This window comes from Pseudophryne corroboree, chromosome 11 (assembly GCF_028390025.1).
Source record: "Pseudophryne corroboree isolate aPseCor3 chromosome 11, aPseCor3.hap2, whole genome shotgun sequence".
Classification (NCBI taxonomy): Eukaryota; Metazoa; Chordata; class Amphibia; order Anura; family Myobatrachidae; genus Pseudophryne; species Pseudophryne corroboree.
Window position 1 is genome coordinate 349,835,502 of NC_086454.1, and position 16,090 is coordinate 349,851,591.

Consider the following 16,090-nt stretch of genomic DNA (forward strand, 5'->3'; position numbering starts at 1 on the left):
TCCCTTGTCAGTGAGTGTTGTCCAGTCACATTGGGAGTGAGCCTTCCCCGCTCCCTGACCTCTCTGCTGCTGTAACGCATTTCACAATCACCTGCACTAATGCGTTTCTCCTGCACACACTTACCTGTCCTCCCAGGCTCCCGAGCACCTCACCCCTGGTATAGGGAGATTCTGTCAGCGAATAACAGTAAAGCCCATTTATTAATTTCATTCTGATTGGCTGTTAGCCTGCCCCTGATTGTGACGGGAAATGTCATGACGGGCTGCATTGTGCACCGTTGCCTTACATAAAGTACTTTGTGGTAACATATACAGGGCATAGGTGTGAAAGCTCCTTTGACAGAAGTTGAGATTTCAGTGGGCAGCCGGGTTTGAGGATCTTGTTCTGTCAGTCACGTTTGAGTGCGGAGTATGTGTATTTGGCAGCAGGGTAGAGTCATCTTCCAGGTCTGTGCAATAAAAGCAGGCCCAGGGGTTTCTTACTTCTGTCACCACTTCTCCTAGGTTACTCCATTTGCTCTTTGCTTTAGTGTCCCTTATACAGTATGTATATACAGTCCTGTGGAAGATACCCATATAAAGTATGTGTTAGGCATGGTGGCATAGTGGTTAGCATTACTGCCTCTCAGCCCTGAGGACATGAGATAAATTCCCGACCAAGGGCACATCTGAAGGGAGTTTGTGTGTTCTCCCTCTGTTTGCATGGCTTTCCTCCCAGACTCTAATAACATTGTCGTCTTAGGAAAATGAACCCTAAAGTGTATGTCCTTCCCCCAGGGAATATAGATTGTAAGCTCCACTAGCGCAGGGACTGGTGAATGACTGATATACTCTCTGTAATATGAGTGCGCTACATAAATAACTGGCAGTAAGTAAATATTATAAAATAAGCAGCCAAACCACTGTCTCCCTGTCTCGCACTTTCTGTCCTTCCCCAGAGCTAGCACTCACTCTCGGACTAATTATAGCTGTGCTGGGACGCTGATGGTGAGCTTCTATTCCTCTAGTGACTGCAAGCAGCGCTGTACTCCAGGCACCTAGCGGCTCTCCAGCTGTGCAACTACAGGCTGCCCTAGCAATAAGACATGAGCATTGTATGGGCGGAATGCAATTGTTTGATAAGGCGTCTAAACTAATGGTCGTACTGTCGGAGCTATTAAATTGTTGCTTCTATCAGGCACCCATTAGCCACAGCAGTAACATTTCATCTTGACCCCCCCGGAGGTGGCAAGCTGAAATGTGCAAAAAGTCGGCTGTTTGTGGCGTCAAAACAGCCCATTGGTTTAGTCGCGTTTAGCTGCTTTACGTGGCTGAACCCTGACTAATTGGGCTCGATAAGTGTGATCAATTAAATTGCAACAGTGGGCGACCATTAATTATCGCGCCTTAAAAAAAACGCTCTACAAGCTTTGATAAATCTGCGCCTTTAAGCTGGGTACACACTTAACTGTGCGTACTCAGCCCGACAGCGCTACCGACGGTAAACGGCATGCGATAAGTACCAGCACACTTGCTGATGCCAGGTCCGATGGGGTGGAGCCAAGTGACATTCTGCATGCAGCAGAGCCAATGGGAGATGTCGCTAGCGACCTGCGGGAGTGCGCATATCATGAGTACGTACTAGATGATGTACCGATATGTCGGTCTGATACACAGAATCGGGTGACTTATCGTCTAGCGCAGGGGTGGGGAACCTTTGGCCTTCCAGCAGTCTACACATCCCAGCATGCCCTGCAACAGTTTTAGCATGGCCGAATAGCAAAACTGTAGCAGGGCATGCCGGTATGTGTAGTTCAACAAACAGCTGGAGGGCCAGCTTAAATTCCAACTCCGCTTCTACACTTACTCAGACACAGAGTTGCGTGTCGTGTGGTGTAACACGAGAAGCCAGGCTGGATTTCCACCCTAGAACTCTATATTAATGAGTATTAAATTGTACACTAAAGTCGTCTTTATAAATGGTTGTAGACTATCTGGTGAAATTCCAGAAGTTGTCAGAGCACGGACACCGGAGTCTCCAAGGGCTGAAGGAAATGTATGTGATATTCTATAGTGTCTGCTCCGTGGGATTCCTGATGAAACTCTAGCAGCACAAGCTGCCAGTTCCCATAAAGCCCTTTTATTCATGTCTGTTCTTTTACTGCCAGCACAAGACATGACGCTCAGTTGTTTGACAGGCCATGTTTTGCCCGTGTTAAAGAAGACGTCAAGGGACTAAAATAGAATTCCTATTTCCTCCCCATCTGAAGCCAGCTGCCTGACGCTGGCGCTCCAGAGTGTCTTTGTTTGCACTGCCAGTAATAGATCTGTCCTTCCCTCATGCTGCACTTTTTCTGTTCTGAACATTCACATTTTTACTACTAAGCCAGAGCGTTTTATTATTATTATTATTATTATTATTATTATTACTACAGGTTGAGTCTCCCTTATCAAAAATGCTTGGGACCAGAGGTATTTTGGATATGGGATTTTTCTGTATTTTGGAATAATTGCATACCATAATGAGATATCATGGTGATGGGACCTAAGTCTAAGCACAGAATGCATTTATGTTTCATATACACCTTATATACACAGCCTGAAGGTAATTTTAGACAATATTTTTTATAACTTTGTGCATTAAACAAAGTGTGTATACATTCACACAATTCATTTATGTTTCATATACACCTTATACACGCAGCCTGAAGGTCATTTAATACAATATTTTTAATAACTTTGTGTATTAAACAAAGTGTGTGGACATTGAAACATCAAAAAACAAAGGTTTCACTATCTCAGTCTCACTCAAAAAAGTCCGTATTTCGGAATATTCCGTATTTCGGAAAATTTGGATATGGGATACTCAACCTGTATTATTAATAATTGTTTTTTAAATGTTTAAAAGAGACGACACATTTGGTAGATAAACTCAAAGCTGTTGAAACCAGTTTTATTAGAGGATAGAATGATACCCCTTTTACACCTACGAGCACGGGTCGCAGCCGGGAGCCTGACACAGGAGCTGCCCCCTGCTGCGACCCGTGCTCGGTCCCTTTCCCATTAGCAGTCACAACCCGGCATATGCCGGGTTGGTGACGCTTCTAGCTACACGGCAGGGGCGGCGCAGGGAGATCACATGATCTCCCAGCGCCGCCCATCCATACAGTGTAAACGGGAGCCGTGTCGCATCGACACGGCTCCCGTTTACACTACACCCTACCCGGATCATTCCCGTGTCCTACCCAGGTAAATAGCCGGGTAGGATTCACGGGTCACTTGATCCGGGTTTACCCCTTTTCCACTTGCCAAAAACACGGGTAAATGCGCGCCCCCGTGCATTTACCCGTGTTTTTTGAGCTAGTGGAAAAGGGGTATTACAACAAGGACGGGGAACCTTCAGCTGCTATGATGGAAGGTTTGAGGCTGCAAAGGGTTACTGGCCCCTGTATTAGACTTATGTCTATGAAGGCCGAGGTGTTGAAGTGTGATTGCTGATGAGCTGACTGTACAGATTATCACTTTATCACGCGGCCCTGATGATGTCTTGGAAAATATTGCACGGCTCAGCCCGGGGGCCACAGATACGAGATTGATATTTTTGTAGCAGAACATCATTTGCATATTCCAGATATTCTAGGAATTCTCCTTCTAGCATAAAAGGTGCTTTGTATCATTTTAATAACCATCTAGTGTTAAAGCTTACAGCAACACCCCAAAGAACACAAATAGGCTGAATACTGTATCACTTGTGTAATAGTGTCCGGTGACTATAGAGGGGAAGGTTGTCCCGATCTCCGTTCCCATAATGCACTACTGTTACGCCATTTGTTAGGATAAGGCAGCTGAGCAATCCCTATAGGCTGCTTATTACAGCTATGGTCATAGGTTAGCTGTGGGCTCTGCTGTCACCTGCCTGTATCCCCTGTCTGTCAGTAAAATGCTCGCCGTCCTCTCTAGCCACCTTCCCCAGTAACCGCTGTCATTCTTCTCTCCTCAGGTGCTCGGCCGCTGTTTCTTGACTGTAATGCAGGTTCATTTTCAGTTCTTGTCTCAAGCGTTACAGAAGGTGCAGCCTGTGGCACATTCATGCTTTGCCGAAGCGATAGCACAAGAGCGCAAGAACGCTCCCAGGACTGGCGACCTGAGCCCGACAAGAGAGCTAGACGATGCCGTGAGGTCTTGGAGAGGAGCCACCGAGGTGAGTAAGGGTTTCATGTTTGCCTATGTGCAGGCCAACCGCAACGTGCAACTCACGTGGCACTGCGGACAGGCAGAGGGAGTGATTCAGAGGTAGACGCAGGTGCCGGCGCGGGGATGGCGGTGGTTGCACTGACACCACCAGCGTCCATGGTCAGCCACTGAATTTGCACTTGCCGATGGGGCGTCTTTGTATGCGCATCGGCAGAATCACACGGTAGCATGTTGGCGTCTCAATAAGCTGCCCAGAAACCACGACATTACCCTAAAGCAGGGATAGGGAACCTTCGGCGCTCCAGCTGTTGTACACACCCCAGCATGCCCTGCAACAGTTTTAGCATCGCCAAATAGCAAAACTCTAGCAAGGGATGCTGGTATGTGTAGTTCAACAGCAGCTGGACTGCTGAAGGTTCCCCATCCCTGCCTTAAAGGCACAGTAGCTGCTGCACTAAAAAACGCAGCTGCTACTGCGTCCACCTCATAGTCTCCCCCAGGGCCTGTAACATTACGTGCGGCTGCACCCTGTTGGGAGTACTGCTACGCGATCTAAGGAGAAATCTTAAATGCCTTTCATCAATCCAGATAGGGCAAGCAGGTCAGGAATGATTTAGAAGGTGAGGTCTGTATTTAAAAGAATATCCTAGAAGTGGTTCAGAGAAAGCTCCTATGACCCCCCCCATACACCATTGTGATTTATCTCCTCTAAAGGGTCACGGGCTGAGATTTGTGGCGTATACAAAACACAGGAAGCTTTTCCCTGGCTCTAATCCAAAACATTCGCCGTTTGTTCCATTTATCTTCAAAGGAGTAAAACAAACACAGGCTGATCCCTGTAGCGGATTGGTCCGTTTTCTCATCGGCGGCTGGTACGGCTTCTGTGAACAGCTGCGTTAGGTGATGTGCAGTTGTTGTCTCCCACACACAGCAAGCCTGATGCAGTTTCATCACCATTAAAGGAACTCCCCCCCCCCCCCCCCCCCCCCTCCGTAATATGTTCCCTTACGTTAAACAGCTAATAATAACCTCTTTGGCGCAAGTGAAGTTTTACGTATCCGCAGCTAGCGAATCAGTAGGCTTTCCATGTCACCCAGTGACTGGTTGCGCTGTCTGCTGTTTTTCTGTTCTTTTGTTTGTGACTCAAGCCTACTTATTATATCATTACGTTAGGCATGTAATTATGTGGATTAGGCATGTTCCGTGCTGCACACACAACACCGAGGGACACATGTAGGCCCATGGAGACCAGATGTTGAGGCTTGCACAGGTGGCGCTGGCTGCAAACGATCTCGTGATTCTGACAAACGTTTCCCACTGGCCAGAACGTGCGTGACGGAGAAGCAGCCAGCTTCTGCTGTAACTGGTGCCATTTATTGCAGTCTTGTGGGGGAGCCCTTGTGTATTGTTCTGTCCTTACAGTAGAACACACATCCGTCCACATAACTGACCTTTTCGTTTAATTGGAGCTCTTGTCTGGTGTGGGAGAGCGAGCTGGTGCCAATGTGGATGAGGGTAGGATTCCTGCCACAATATGCCTCTTGTCTTTATTTATAGAGTATGTAAAGGGAATTCCAATTCATCCGTCAGGATGGCAAATGTGAAGTGAGTTTGTCTTACCGGCTCAAGGGGCTCATTCCGAGTTGATCGCTCGCTAGCTACTTTTAGCAGCGCTGCGATCAGATAGTCGCCGCCCACGGGGGAGTGTATTTTAGCTTTGCAAGTGTGCGATCAGATGGTCGCCGCCTATGGGGGAGTGTATTTTTGCTTTGCAAGTGTGCGATCGCATGTGCAGCCGAGCAGTACAAAAACAGTTTGTGCAGTTTCTGAGTTACCCAGAATTTACTCAGCCGCTGCGATCACATCAGCCTGTCCCGTCCCGGAATTGACGTCAGACACCCGCCCTGCAAACGCCTGGACGCGCCTGCGTTTTTCCAAACACTCCCTGAAAACGGTCAGTTGAGACCCACAAACGCCCTCTTCCTGTCAGTCTCCTTGCGGTCGGCTGTGCGAATGGATTCTTCGTTAAATCCATCGCCCAGCACCGATCCGCCTTGTACCCTTACGACGCGCCTGCGCGTTGCGGTGCATGCACAGTAGTGACCTGATGGCTGCGCTGCGAAAAATGGCAGCGTGCGATCAGGTTGGAATGACCCCCATAATCTTTCGCAGTAAAGTGCACATGTCCCAGTTCCTGTTGTAATCGTGGAATATTTCATTCCTGCAAAATGGGGTTTAATACCGAATGGTAAACATTTACGGAGTATGACCTCCGTGCAGATATCTTCTAACCATGGATTCATCGGCCTGTTCTGTGACTTACAATTCCCTGTAAATACTCCTGCATGCAGCTTTCTACCTAAGGGGCTGATTCCAATTATAAAAACAAATAGACATTCTGTTGGACGTAAGAAAGATAACTGTAACTATAGGAATAAGTTTAAATGACACTGCAGGCCGCTCCGTTCTCATGGTGCTACTTGTATTGGGGACACATGCCACATGGAGGGGGGTGCAGCAGACGCACCCTCTTCCGCTGCTGAATAGAGTCGTGTCTGTTCTTACTATATTTTCGTTCCTGTCTTTTGTTGGGCGCAACACTGAACTATTTGCCGCTATTGTCTCAGCACCCCGTTCGGCTATATATTCTGTATGGTATCGGATGGGCGGTATAGCCTGGGTCTGAGAATGTGGGCGAGCAGTGTAGACATACGCATGTGAAAGTGTGTGCTTCTGGGATAGAATGGTTGGTGCAGTTAGATAATGTGTGGACTGAGAGGGAGATATTGGGGGTAATTCAGACCTGAGCGCTGGGCTGCGTTGTTTGCTGCCCTGCGATCAGATAGTCGCCGCCTACAGAGGGAGGGGGAAATCGCTGTGCAAGTGTGCGACCGCTTCATTAGCAGAGCCTCTGCTCAGCCCAGGACTTACTCTGCCGCTACGATTGTATCCTCCTGAAAACGCACAGCAGCGATTGGGTCTGAATTACCCCCGTAGATGGTAAAAGCGGTTGAGGGTTGTTAAGTATCAGGACGCACAGTTTGGGGGGTGTAGTGGAAATAGGACAGGCAAGAGATTGTGGATAGCATCATATAAAACTGGATATAACTTGTAGAATTTGTGGTACAAGGATTGGTAACAATACACAAACGCACTTATAGTGAATGGAAATATAAGTATAACTTTGTTGGTCTACCATATATTTACTATAGTATAGAGAGAAACTTGCGATCGATTAGACTTGATTGTCATATATTGGTGAATGTAAATAGAAGTATATGGAGCTGTCTTGGGCATCAGGCGGCCCTCCGAGCCTTCACCGCAAGCCCCCAGCTCTCCCCCTGCTATATTGTCAGATTACGTTTGTAGCATGTAACACTTACAATGCCTGCTGGTGTCTTGTTACTGATAGGATTCTCTTTCTGTGATTTTAAATGTATTGCTGTTATATAAGATTGAGATTAACGGCAGAATTGAAATGTTATTGCGGGTCCCCGTGCCCGCTGGCAGCTGTTCAAATGTTTCTGCCGGCGGGCACAAGACCTTCATTTCAGCTCTCTACCCCCAGTGGGGGTGGTGAGCTGAAATGTGACCCATTTGGGCCAATGGATGGGACTTTTCACGTCGCGCACATACGTTTAGTCTGGTTTTGCCGCTTAACCCAACTGATATTGCCACGTTTAGCGTGATAATGGGGGACATTGGAATATCGCCCTGCAATCTCCCATCACTTTAGACGGGAGATCGAGCGCAATGAAACAATGTAATTCCCCCCTGAAGGTCAGAGTGCATCCATGTGTGCCGCCCAAGCAGTGTCCCAGGGATCGCTACCCCCAGGCATCACCCTGCTAATGGGCACATGATCGCTGGTGTTTCCTGTATACAAGAGATTATCTGGAAGTAGTGAAATCCAGAACATTTCTGGCACAGCGCCCCCTAATGTCAGGATACAGTACAATATGTACAATTTAATCTATTCTTGGGTCATGTTTGTTTTATGTATGTCTTGTTCATAGCACATTATATATATATATATATATATATGTATGTGTGTGTCTGTGTGTGTATATATGTATATATATATATATATATATCTCCTATATAATAGCCCTGTGATTCTGTGCCTGGGTCTCTAACGCTGGGCGTGGCTAGGAGCTCTCATTGGGTTAGTGGCAGGTCTATCACACCCAGTCCACACCTGATTGGGTGAGAAACGCCCTCCCACACAGGTTACATCCAATGGGAGGCTCTGCCCTTTGCCTGCTGTGTTTTCACAGAGCAGGAGTAACAATGGGGCTGATGGAGCTGCAGCTCCAGCCCCACACCCCAAAATAGTCCCACGGCATCTGCAGCAACACACCCTCCAACACTTTACACATAAACACTGATGCACATTCGAAAAGGGGGCGTGGCCACGGGTGCAGCGCCGTGGCCACGCCCCTTTTCCTATACTTTCAACGGAAGCTTGGAGAGTCAAAAAACGGTACAGACCATAAAAAAAAGGGACAGTACCTGCCAAAAAGGTGCAGCTGGAGGGTATGTCACTGCATCTGCAGCAAGTCTCTGCGCTGTAGATAGGGGGGGAAAACATCCTTTTACTGCAGCGTCCTATGGGGGTCATTCCAAGTCGATCGCTAGCTGCATTCGTTCGCTGTGCAGCGATCAGGCAAAAACTTGCCACTTCTGCGCATGCGTATGCAGCGCAATGCGCACGTGCGGCATACTATTACAACGAACTATGTAGTTTTACACAGGGTCTAGCGATACTTTTCAGTCGCACAGGCAGCCGCAGAGTGATTGACAGGAAGAGGGCGTTTCTGGGTGTCAACTGCCCGTTTTCAGGGAGTGTTCGGAAAAACGCAGGCGTGGCTGGCGTGTTTGTGACGTCAAATCAGGAACTGAATGGTCTGAAGTGATCGCAAGCGCCGAGTAGGTCTGAAGCTACTCTGAAACTGCACAAAATATTTTTGGACCCGCTCTCTGATCCCTTCGTTCACACTTCTGCTGAGCTAAAATACACTCCCAGTGGCCGGCGGCATAGCGTTTGCACGGCTGCTAAAAACTGCTAGCGAACTATCAACTCGGAAGGACCACAAATGTCCTGCTGCCAGTCCACCTGCCCCCTCCGGCATCAACAATCCCCACTCCCTAGCCGCGCCGCAGGTGGAAAAAAAGCTGCTGCGGCCACCGGCATAGATGTGTATGAAAGCGGCGCAGCGGAAGGCTCTCATAGCCCTCCCTGCACCGCATACTCTCTGAGCCCCGGAGCCTGCTCTGCGTGTGATGTCACAGAAGTGCCTCCCAGCCACAGCCGCACCCAGATCCCCAGAGGCCCTGCCTCCGCAAAACACAGCACCTGGGCTGCCGGCCTGGAAGCCCCGAGATGGTTAATGTAGCGGATAGAGTGGGTGATATCGCGGAGGGTAATGTCTGGACGCTGAATCAATGTAAAAGGTGACAGTGCAGCGCAGTACAGTGGGTGTGCAGTCAGGGCCGTTGCTAGAGTGTTCGGCGCCCCCCTGCAAACTATAAATTTGCACCCTCGCATACTTTACAAACGCACAGCGCACATAATGACTCCTGTAGTAGAGACACTTACACATATAATGCCCCCTGAACCAGTGACGCTTACACATGTCATGCCCCCCCTGTACCAGTGACGCTTACACACGTAATGCCCCCTCTACCAGTACCGCTTACACACGTAACGCCCCCTGTACCAGTGACACTTACACACGTAACGCCCCCTGTACCAGTGCCGCTTACACACATAATGCCCCCTGTACCAGTGCCGCTTAGACACGTAACGCCCCCTGTACCAGTGCCGCTTAGACACGTAATGCCCCCTGTACCAGTGACGCTTACACACATTATGCAGACAGTCACACATACACACACACACACACCAGACACATATATATACAAACACACACACACTGCACAGCACTCTCACCTTTTATATTGATTCAGCCAGTCACTCAGTTCTGCCAGCCAGTCTCTATTGTTATCACCAGTGTCCCAACGCGCCACATTACAGGGAAGTAGACGCATTACATAAACTACAGCTCCCAGCAGCCCTTAGCGCCGAAGCATTCTGCCCCTTAGGGCTGCTGGGACCTGTAGTTTATTGCATACATCTTCTTCCCTGTAATGCGGCGCGTTGGGACACCGGCGCAAACAATAGTGACTGGCTGCTGTGCGAGTCTCCGGGAGAGCCACTGCCAAAGGGAGGACAGCAGCTCAGCTGCTGACAGGAGGAGAAGCATTACCCGCCCCTCCCCCACTCACAGTACCTCCGAGCCCCATCCGCGGCACCCCCACACTCCCCCTCCAGCACCCGCGATCGCTCCGGACCCCCTCCCCCACCCGCAGCGACCCTGCACCCGTACCTTCCGCCGCACCACCGCATCCTCCCCCACCTGAAGCGGGTCCGGACCACCACCCGCAGCACCCACGCACCCTCCCCCACCTGCGGCCCCACCACAACCGCCCCTCCCATGGCACCCCAGGATCCCATCCGCCTCTTCCCCGCACCCCCTACTTCCCCAACCAAAGCACCTACTAGGTGATTCACCAGGCCCTGCGTGCGCTGTTCACGCCGTTGCAAGGGGCTACGACCCCTAAACCAATGCACGCCCTTTGTCCGTGCAATATTTAACCACTCACACAATTATGATTGGATGTAATACTCCATATAATAAAAATATGCCACGCCACAAGGGTGTGCAAGGGTTAAGGGGGCGTAGCCTCTTACGACGGTGTGAAGAGCGCCCGTAGGGCGCGATGAAGCACCTAGTGTGTATATATATATATATATATATATATATATATATATGCGGCACAGATGCAGCCATTAGCATTACATCCATTCCGAATGTGTTTCTTTGCTGAGGTTACACATAACACAGACTGAGTCCCCAGGTGTAAAATGATTGAGAACCAGTGGTCTAGAGCAAATAGGTGTTTTAGGAGGACACCAGATACCCTCAGGGTTAATGTACAATAAGTGTGTTCTCTGGCAGGACCCTGTATAGCAGAGGTTCTCAAACTCGGTCCTCGGGGGCCCACACGGTGCATGTTTTGCAGGTCTCCTCACAGAATCGCAAGTGAAATAATTAGCTCCACCTGTGGACCTTTTAAAATGTGTCAGTGAGTAATTAATACACCTGTGCACCTGCTGGGTTACCTGCAAAACATGCACTGTGTGGGGTCCTGAGGACCGAGTTTGAGAACCTCTGCTGTATAGTATATGGTATAGTAATACCACTTTCACCTGGGCTATTGCTGGCTTATCCTGGATTGCGGCTCTGTCTGAAAGGGTACACGAAAAAATAACCCGGGTCCAGTGACCCTGTAATCCAGCCCGGTAGTCAGCAGGGTTGTACCCAGGTAACTGGGCAGTGTGGACTGGTAACCCGGGTCATCCAACCTGGGTCTTGTCTACCGCACAGGGAGAGCCGGATACCTGGGCAGTACGGATGGCGTAGTGGTTAGCATTACTGCCTCACAGCACTGAGGTCACGGGTTCTATTCCCACCATGGCCCTAAGTGTGTGGAGTTTGTATGTTCTCCCCGTACTTGCGTGTTTTCCTCCGAGTACTCCGGTTTCCTCCCACAATCCAAAAATATACTGGTAGATTAATTAGCTCCTAACAGAAATTAACCCTAGTGTGAATGTGTCTGTGTACATGTGATAGGGAATATAGAGTGTAAGCTCCACTGGGGCAGGGACTGATGTGAATGGCCAAAATATTCTTTGTAAAGCGCTGCGGAATATGTGTTCGCTATATAAATAACTGGTAATAATAATAAATACCTGGCGCTTGGAAATAATGCATCTCCAAGCGCCAGCGGAACAGTGACCTCTGCACCCGTGTTCAGTTTAAACGAGGCCCACTCCACTCCCCCGAGTATGACCAGGGTTGGAACATTGTTCCAAACGCCTGGTCAGGTTCGGGATTTTGGTGTGAAGCGGGAATCAGGTACGTATAGTGTTGCTATAATGCTGTCTGCAGAAGACGACGTGGGAAAAGTGGTTGTTATGCCATCAGCAGAAAGCCCTATCTATGACACACTCCACACCCACACAGACTAGATTAGAGCGTGTCTCCAGCTCTGATCAGAGGTGCAATCCTGCGGCAGCTGTGACAGCGTTACCAGGACATTGCCGTACAGAGAGGCTAATTAAAGGATCAGCTGTATATGATCTCTGTCACTTGTACATCCTGCGACACACGAGCAGCTGTGCCATTGCAGTTGTAAATGCCGATATCTCCAGAGGGTGAATGGGGCACAGATTAGGCGGGAGTGTCTGCTTTCCTGCCTGCCCCCACCAGCTTGTGTCATCTGTTTACTTCTCCACGGAGAGGCTGCAAGTATCAGTGCTGTGTGCCAGGCACCTCTCATGGGCCTGGGGGAACCGCGCCTGATCTGCGTGAGGCTTTCACCCACATTAACCTGCAGTAACACTACTCCGCGCCACGTGTCAGAGCCGTGAACTGGAGTTATCGACTCACTACCCGGAGTAATCAGGTTAATCTTCCAAACAGGTCAGATCCTGAGTAGCTTTTATTTGTGCTGCAGACTACACAAAGCAATGTATATGTCACTTAAGTTTTATGGTGTTTACCTTGGTGACCGTTGCTACTTCCTATTGTAGTGCAGAGTGTAATGCTTACTGTAGGGTGGAAATCCGCGTGCTGTGTGTGTGTGGGAACATGTGGAGGAACGGAGTCCTTCCATCAGCCGCCAAAATATCTTCCAAGATGGGATCGTTATAAGTGAAGCGCAACTAAGCCGTAGAACACCATCGTTCTCCTAACCTGCGCTTTCCCCACTGAGGTTTTGTTGTGAAACAAAAGAAAATATTTATCTCTTATTGAAATAAAAAGTTAAGTCTTAAGGCCCATACACACTTAGCGATAAAATGAGCGACGTCGCTCATTTTATCGGCAAGTGTGTATGCCGCAAGCGACGACCGATGCGCGGCCCCGCGGGTCGGCAACGATCGCCGCTGTCGCCAGTGCATGCATGCAGGATCTGGACTGTCGTCCACGACCTGCATGCAGGGCTGGCAGAGGAGTGACGTCACTGAGCGATATGAGCTGTCATATCGCTCAGGGTGTACAGTCGACCGCCAACCGGCCGGCCCGGGAGGGGAAACATTAGACGACGTCGCTCACAGAGCGACATCGTCTAATGTGTACGGACCTGTGTAGGGTGTACTTCCAAATACGTTGTCCCAAATTAGGAACTACCTTGGTTTTAATAATTTTAGGAAAATGTTGAATTTGGGGGGGGGGGGGGAGCAACTCTGATGTCAGACCTCACTGACCATCGGGTCTTTAACATTTGGGGTCATGTACTCTGTACTGTAAATAATAAGTCTTTTCGGTTTCTGGGGAGTCGCCCAAACCCACCATGCGACGTAAGGTCATAGAACGCAGAGGCTAAGACGTAACCGCTGCCCGAATCACAGTCCCGTCACCGCCTCTCACTGTGGGTAACAGAGTCTCTAGTTCTGGCTACTGGGTCTGTCGGGATGTTCATGAGATCCGTAATAAATTCTCTCATTTAAGGGTGCGGGTTACACAGACATTGCTGTACATGCAGAGTGCAGTAAACCGAGATGACGCTTTGATACACGGAGCGAGCTGCACTCTTGGGGGAAGTTTGAACTCTGCCATATTTTTGAGATCATCCCTCCCACATTCCAAGTTGCTGATCAGTCACTGAGTCAACCCCGTTACTGCATTGTGTGCTGCAATAACTTGTTATCCCATATACAGTTAGTAAGCTTTCTGCAGTGTGTGTGGTGTGTACATTTGTGTGTTTAGTTGCACAGTAGAGATTGGGCTGGAGCTGTGTCCTGCCGGTAGTGGACCGCTGTGATTGTGTCTGCTTATGTTACAGGCCACCTGCCGCCTGCGAGAGCGAGGGTGTGACGGCTCCCTGGCCGGGTTAGACGTTCAGCAGCTCTTCTGCTCACAAAGCTTGGCCATCCCAGAGCATCACCTCAAGGAACTTAATATGAAGATCGACATGACCTTACAGGTGAGTCCCCAACCCTTATCCAGTGACTTGTATAGGCAACAGAACCGATCCAACAAATACATGGCAAATTGATTTTATCTGAAAATCTAATTTCAATGAGCATACGAGGGGTGTGCAGTAAGTGTCTGGATGCACAAAAAGTATTTTATTTATAAACAAAGTGAACATTAAAACATTTTCTCTATCGTCCTAAGTGGATGCTGGGGTTCCTGAAAGGACCATGGGGAATAGCGGCTCCGCAGGAGACAGGGCACAAAAGTAAAGCTTTTACAGGTCAGGTGGTGTGTACTGGCTCCTCCCCCTATGACCCTCCTCCAGACTCCAGTTAGATTTTTGTGCCCGGCCGAGAAGGGTGCAATTCTAGGTGGCTCTCATAAAGAGCTGCTTAGAGAGTTTAGCTTAGGTTTTTTATTTTACAGTGATTCCTGCTGGCAACAGGATCACTGCAACGAGGGACAGAGGGGAGAAGAAGTGAACTCACCTGCGTGCAGGATGGATTGGCTTCTTGGCTACTGGACATGAAGCTCCAGAGGGACGATCACAGGTACAGCCTGGATGGTCACCGGAGCCACGCCGCCGGCCCCCTCACAGATGCTGAAGCAAGAAGAGGTCCAGAATCGGCGGCTGAAGACTCCTGCAGTCTTCTTAAGGTAGCGCACAGCACTGCAGCTGTGCGCCATTTTCCTCTCAGCACACTTCACACGGCAGTCACTGAGGGTGCAGGGCGCTGGGGGGGGGGCGCCCTGGGAGGCAAATGTAAACCTTTAAAAAGGCTAAAAATACCTCACATATAGCCCCAGAGGCTATATGGAGATATTTACCCCTGCCTAAATGTACTAAATAGCGGGAGACGAGCCCGCCGGAAAAGGGGCGGGGCCTATCTCCTCAGCACACGGCGCCATTTTCTGTCACAGCTCCGCTGGTCAGGAAGGCTCCCAGGTCTCTCCCCTGCACTGCACTACAGAAACAGGGTATAACAGAGAGGGGGGGCAGAATAAATGGCAATATATTAATATAAAAGCAGCTATAAGGGAGCACTTAATCATAAGGCTATCCCTGTCATATATAGCGCTTTTTGGTGTGTGCTGGCAGACTCTCCCTCTGTCTCCCCAAAGGGCTAGTGGGTCCTGTCTTCGTATAGAGCATTCCCTGTGTGTCTGCTGTGTGTCGGTACGTGTGTGTCGACATGTATGAGGACGTTATTGGTGTGGAGGCGGAGCAATTGCCAAATATGAGGATGTCACCTCCTAGGGGGTCGACACCAGAATGGATGCCTTTATTTGTGGAATTACGGGATAGCGTCAACTCGCTTAAGCAGTCGTTTGCCGACATGAGGCGGCCGGACACTCAATTAGTGTCTGTCCAGGCGCCTCAAACACCGTCAGGGGCTGTAAAACGTCCCTTGCCTCAGTCGGTCGACACAGACCCAGACACAGGCACTGATTCCGGTGGTGAAGGTGACGAATCAACCGTATTTTCCAGTAGGGCCACACGTTATATGATTTTGGCAATAAAGGAGATGTTACATTTAGCTGATACTACAGGTACCACTAAACAGGGTATTATGTGGGGTGTGAAAAAAACTACCAGTAGTTTTTACCGAATCAGAAGAATTAAATGACGTGTGTGATGAAGCGTGGGGTGCCCCGATAAAAAACTGCTAATTTCAAAGAAGTTATTGGCTTTATACCCTTTCCCGCCAGAGGTTAGGGAGCGCTGGAAAACACCTCCTAGGGTGGACAAAGCGCTAACACGCTTATCAAAACAAGTGGCGTTACCCTCTCCTGAGACGGACGCACTTAAAGATCCATCAGATAGGAGGATGGAAAATATCCAAAAAGGTATATACACACATGCAGGTGTT

General features: G+C 49.2%; 1 protein-coding gene across 1 annotated transcript in view; it reads left to right on the forward strand.

The window, feature by feature from the left end:
* Positions 1-3,942: 3,942 nt before the first annotated feature.
* The window catches only part of GARRE1 (granule associated Rac and RHOG effector 1), a 52,587-nt gene continuing 40,439 nt past the window's right edge, over positions 3,943-16,090 (forward strand). The window contains exons 1-2 of the mRNA XM_063945975.1: positions 3,943-4,180; positions 14,086-14,226. Of these exons, the coding sequence (XP_063802045.1) occupies positions 4,007-4,180; positions 14,086-14,226 (315 nt within the window). The 5' untranslated portion in view covers positions 3,943-4,006. The remainder of the gene's footprint in view (positions 4,181-14,085; positions 14,227-16,090) is intronic.